Source organism: Bison bison, unplaced genomic scaffold (assembly GCF_000754665.1).
Source record: "Bison bison bison isolate TAMUID 2011002044 unplaced genomic scaffold, Bison_UMD1.0 scf7180017864495, whole genome shotgun sequence".
In the NCBI taxonomy this organism is placed as follows: Eukaryota; Metazoa; Chordata; class Mammalia; order Artiodactyla; family Bovidae; genus Bison; species Bison bison.
The window spans coordinates 12,099,329-12,104,977 of NW_011495054.1; the positions used below are offsets into that span (position 1 = coordinate 12,099,329).

Sequence of the window (5,649 nt, forward strand, 5' to 3'; positions counted from 1 at the left end):
CCCCTGCCATCACGTCAGGAACTCACGCAGCGCGGGTGGGATGTGATGGGAAGGAGCCTGGGGCGTTATCCCGCGTGCTGTGACAACACAAGTCCTGGTTTATTCCGGGTGACCCATGGATGCCGCACACGTGCCCCAGAGTGGCACAGAGCCCGTGGATTCCCCGCTCTTTGAGGTCTCCCACTGGCAGCCCTGGGGTTTGGCAGCCAGGCCAAAAATAAGCTCTCGAAATTCATAAATAGCAGCCTGCACAAGAGCAGCACTGCTTCTCAGCTCACCTGACCGAAAGCCACACAAAGGGTCGTTCCTCTGTCCTCCGTGTGCTCCCCCCTTGTTGGACAGCATAGCGTGGGAAGGAAATATCTAAGAATCGAGCTTCCCCAATGCCTTTATCTGCTTGGCAAGTCTTTCGTGGGAGTGGGCTTTTCACATCCGAAGTGCAGCTTTGGAATCTGGGCTCTGTCCGATCTCATCAGGAAGAGGTGAGAGCACCAGCTGGTGTTTTCTTTTTATGCGGCCCAGCCCCCAGTCTGGCCCTCGGGTCTCCTCCTGATTTCTCCCCCATCCCCATCCTTATTCATCTTCCTCTCCCCTTTCAATGTGAGGGTTATGTCTTCCTTCTCTACTCCAGTCCATTCTTCATCGCTCGTGACTGCATTCCTTCTCTTAACAGCATCATCAAGCCATCCCTGTGTTGGGAGGTCTGGGGTGTCACATCGAATCTCAGCCTTGCTGATTGTCCGTCCCCAGCCCACCTCACCACCCCCAGCTCTTGCCTTCCTCCCAGTTTAGGCCCCTGGTTTTCTCTTATATGTATATACCTATAACTTTATTTATTTATCTATTTGGGTGTGCTGGGTCGTCATCGCAGCACAGGCTTTTCTCTAGTTTCTGGGAGCAGGTGCTGCTCTCCAGTTGAGGTGCGCAGGCTTCTCATTGCAGCGGCATTTTTTTTCTTGTTGGGGAGCACAGGCTTTAGGGCACGCCAGCTTCAGTAGTCACGCCATGTGGGCTCAGTACTTGTGGCTCCCAGGCTCTAGAACACAGGCTCAATGTTTGTGACGCGTGGGTTTAGTTGCTTCAAGGCATGTGCGATCTTCCCGGATCAGGGATTGAACCTGTGTCTCCTGCATTGGCAGGCGGATTCTCTACCACTGAGCGACCAGGGAAGCCCCTCCCATGGTTTTCTCTTAGTCATCAAAGAGCTAATGCTGTGTGTGTCTCTCTCTCACACGCACATACAAACACACACATGCACACACATTCCCATACGGTGCTCATTTCCCCATCTCTGCTTTATTTCTGTTGCTTGCCCTGTCCAGAATGCCCTTCCTGCCTACCTTTTAGCTTCTCTGTTATGTTCTTTGACCAGCATGTCCCTCCTACTCTGAGGATTTGAGATCTGTGCCACCCAGCGAGGTAGTGATGATTGATGTGACCTGTCGAGCTGTTGATGGTGGTTGGTTTAGTTCTGGCCAGGTTGAGAGCCTCCTTAAGGCTGCCTTAGACTGCGGGGTGGCCCGTCCAGCATTGGCCTCAAGGTCGGGCCCACCTAAGGTTTAACTTCAGGTTTCCAAGCCCAAGATGGTGCTAAGAACCCAGCTTCCAGGATCCTGAACCTCCTGGGATGAGGATCTTTGCCAGGGGGTCACCACCTTTGTGGAATTGCCCAGTTGGTGGTAGGGCTCTAGGCTGTCGGAAACCGAAGCTGTTTTCTGCTTTTTCCTTTCAGTTTACCATTAAGCCTTTGGATAAGAAAATCGATGTCTTCAAATTTAACTCCTCAAAGCTTCGTGTCAATAAGCTGGTAAGTTAAGATCCTGGTTTTTATTATGGATTGTAGTTTTTCTGTGAAACTGAAAGCCTTTTTCAACCAGTATCAGAGCAACATGTTGTGAGGTGTAAAATGATAACCCGCGTGGCATGTGCTCTCCTGATCAGCCTTGAAAGACTTCTCTTTAGCTTCACGAGAAGAGGCACACTTACGGGCTTCCCTGGTGGCTCAGTTGGTAAAGAATCTGCCTGTGATGCAGGAGATTTGGATTCTATCCGTGGTTCGGAAAGATCCCGTGGAGAAGGAAATGGCAACCCATCCAAGTATTCTTGCCTGGAAAATCCCATGGACAGAAGAGCCAGAGTTGAACATGACTTAGCCACTAAACCACCACAGCAAAGAGTCAAATCTACATTTTGTGATGAGGAACTTTTTTTTTTAAGTTATTTTTATTAAAGTACTTCATACGTATGGAAGGATAAGTATAATGTATCTGTGAGGTGTAAAGAATGACAGGAATAAACAACTCCTTAGCCACCACCCAGCTTTAAGAAATGCCACACTCCCGGGCCTCCCTGGTGGCCCAGTGCTTGACTGAGGCTCTGTGCTCGCACTGCAGGAGACATGGGTTCAGTCTCTGGTTGGAGAAGTTCCACCCACCATGCAGTCTGGCAGAACAAAAAGGAGAAAAGAAACAGCACACTCCCATCACTGTGGGAACCCCCTCCCGCACTGGCACCCTGCCAGCCCCCTGCTTCCCAAGGGCGACCAGTGTTCTCAACTGTGTTCTAAGTATCCCCGCCTGGTATTCAAGAACTTTTATTTCAAGTAGGGCAAAACAAGGATACTAGCAAATTTTGTATGTTCTTAAATGTATATATGTGCTGTCAACTGTATTCCTCTGTTACTTGCCTTTTTTACCTTTTCTTTTTTGTGTGTGTGTGATTTATCCATGTTGATGCTTAAAAATATGGTCCTGAGTGACTGAGCACACACACACTTCACTGCTGTATAGTATTCCATTGTGTATTATATGAAACGTATATTTTTTTTTCCTCCACGCTCCTGTTAGTAGACAGTCAAGTGCTTTCTGCGTCTTGTGTCTGCCCACTGGTGTGCACAGGCAGTCGCTGCCCCGGAGTTCAGAGTACGTCTCCGTGTAGCTCTGCACGCAGCCCGTGTCCACGGGTGTTCACACATCCCCTGCTTTCCTGGCCGCAGATTCTCCAGCTGTGTATTGGGAATCACGACCTGTTTATGAGGAGAAGGAAGGCCGATTCTTTGGAAGTCCAACAGATGAAAGCCCAGGCCAGGGAGGAGAAGGCCAGAAAGCAGGTGAGCAGGTGTTGGAGCTGCTGCTGTTGCCCCGTGGGGGCCTCTGCCTGGAGGTAAGGGGTGGCCGTCCTCTGATCATGAAAGTGCCTATGCTATGCTATGCTAAGTCACTTCAGTCGTGTCCGACTCTGTGTGACCCCATAGACGGCAGCCACCAGGCTCCCCCGTCCCTGGGATTCTCCAGGCAAGAACACTGGAGTGGGTTGCCATTTCCTTCTCCAATGCATGAAAGTGAAAAGTGAAAGCGAAGTCGCTCGGTCGTGTCCGACTCTTAGCGACCCCATGGATTGCAGCCTACCAGGCTCCTCCATCCATGGGATTTTCCAGGCAAAAGTACTGGAGTGGTATCTCATACTATCCCTGTTGGATCTTTCTGGCCGATGAATAAATGATGGTGGGAGTCAGCTCTGGAAATGAGGTATCTGTATCTGTAACAGGTATCTCAAAGACACGTCCCTGGTTATTTCTCCAGTGAAGCGAGTGAAGTGTGGTCAGCGCAGGTTCAGGCAGAGACAGCCAAACCTACACGCATCTATCCGTCCATCTTTCTATCCATCCATCCACGCATCCATCCATCTCTGGTCCGTGCAGCTAAGCTTTCATTCTTTCTGCCTGCCCGTCTCCTGTGCCCAGCCTTGTTCTTTTCTAATTAGCTGGTGATGGAATACAGGGCACACCCAGCAGCCCGCTGACAGAATGCTAATTAGACCCTGGCCGCACTTCCCCGCTGCAGGTCAGGCCGGGCGGCGCAGGGGCCGCACTGGGAGGCGCCGGGAGCCTCCGTTAGCATCCGTTATCATCAGCCCGGACCACCCGCATCATTGTTTTCCGCTCATAGACCTTTCCGACTCACCGAAACCCACACGGCCTATGTGAGCCTCGCTGCTGCAAATGTCAGTCGAGGTTGTGGGTGAACCACCAGACAGGAGCAGCAGCTGCGATCAGCTGCCCTCGGATGTGCAGGCTCGGAGGGTGATGATCGGTCTGTGTGCAGCTCTCTACTTCGGATCCTCCAAAGACGCTGGCTCCCGGCCCCGGGATTTAGGATGAAACGCCCAGTTGGATCCACTGTGCTCCCAGCTCTCCGTCTCTTGAGACGCTCTCTTGAGACGTCAGGCCACAGACATACTCACTGGGATGCTTTGTGTGTGTGTGAGGTGGGGTGGGGGAGGGCAGTGGAATGGGTTGTGTTGGACAAGAAATGCTCGTGGGTCAGCGCAGGGTCATAGAGGCAACTTCAAAAAGAGCCCTCTGCCCTCCTTATCAGCAGAGCAGAGCTTAGAAGCGAGAGACCTGAACAGGGCAAGGAAGCGTATAAGCCTCCAGGCTGTGCAGAGAGTAACATGAACACACCCCTGACCCACGCTGCTGGGAGGACGGCAGATGCACGTTCCTGACATCTGGCAGCCACAGGTCAGGGGCTCCGTGGCCCAGCAGGACAGACATTGACCTTGGTGCCACACATGGGACTTAGTCTGAGACCCCGGTGAATGACTTAACCTGCCAGGCCTCCATTTTCTCATCTGTCAAGTGGAGCTGAGAATCTGTCTTCTGCGTCTCAGATCAAAGGATACGCTGTACCTGTGGGTCTTTGCGGCCAAAACCGCTTTGCAAACGGGGACATTCCTTAAGATTGGGGTGGAGGTCTCAGGGAAGGCGCAGTGCTGGGAGCAGAAGGGATTGTAGGCGTTTTTCAAGCAGATGATAACGGGGATCTAGTCATCCACGTAATGGAGATTCTAACATGGTAGAAATCGAGAACAAATTGGCCAAGTTTTTCATTGACCTGGAAGAGGAAAACTGAAGAAGAATTTACAGGATTTTATTGCTTGTCTTTGCATTATTCCTTCGATGCCCAATGCCTTTTTTTTTTTTTGCTTAGTATTTAGAAAAAGCATCAGTCTTAGAAATCTTGAGTTGGGGAGAAGGTTAAAGCAAGAAATAAGTTGTTAGATGTGCTTTAATTATTTAAGAAAGAAAATGGTGCAGTGGTCACTTCTGGCTCCTGCTTTCTGAACGCAGCTAGGGCCCTAAGATCACAGAGAATACCGCTTGTCCTCTACTTGTTCCCCTTATTAAGCTCGGCATGTGGCCCAATTAATTCAGCGATCCAGAAGGCCAGTGGTGGTGGCTTAGCGCTGGTGCTGCGAGGAGCGGGCCCCGTCCCCTCCCGGCTCCTTCCTGTCCCAGGCCTGGCTCGGGAGTTGCCTCCGCATGAGGCTGTGGGGTCTGTACCTCGGCTGCTGCCACCTCCCCTGGAAAGTACAGCGTTTGAGCTGTTGATGCCTCACACGGACAACTTCATCTCCGAGGGTCAGAGGCGAGAGTGGAGCCGTTGCCGATGAGACTAGGGGTATGGGAGGGGTCCGTGGGTGCAGGGGAGAAAGCAGTCTGTCTCTGCAGCTGCCCCTTGGGAGGAGGAGCCTGCATTGCATCCTTTGAGCCGCAGAGCAGGGCCACCAGGGTCTCCCTGCACAAGCACTGTGTTGGCCAAGTAGCTGCTTCTGCACCCACCATGCACGAACGCGCCCGTCCATCCC

The 5,649-nt window shown here is 51.8% G+C and overlaps 1 protein-coding gene across 3 annotated transcripts in view; it reads left to right on the forward strand.

Moving 5' to 3' along the window:
- The window catches only part of NF2 (neurofibromin 2 (merlin)), a 73,614-nt gene that overhangs the window by 50,130 nt on the left and 17,835 nt on the right, over positions 1–5,649 (forward strand). For all 3 annotated transcript variants that reach the window (XM_010828743.1, XM_010828742.1, XM_010828744.1), the window contains exons 9-10: positions 1,733–1,807; positions 2,996–3,109. In XM_010828743.1, the coding sequence (XP_010827045.1) occupies positions 1,733–1,807; positions 2,996–3,109 (189 nt within the window). The remainder of the gene's footprint in view (positions 1–1,732; positions 1,808–2,995; positions 3,110–5,649) is intronic.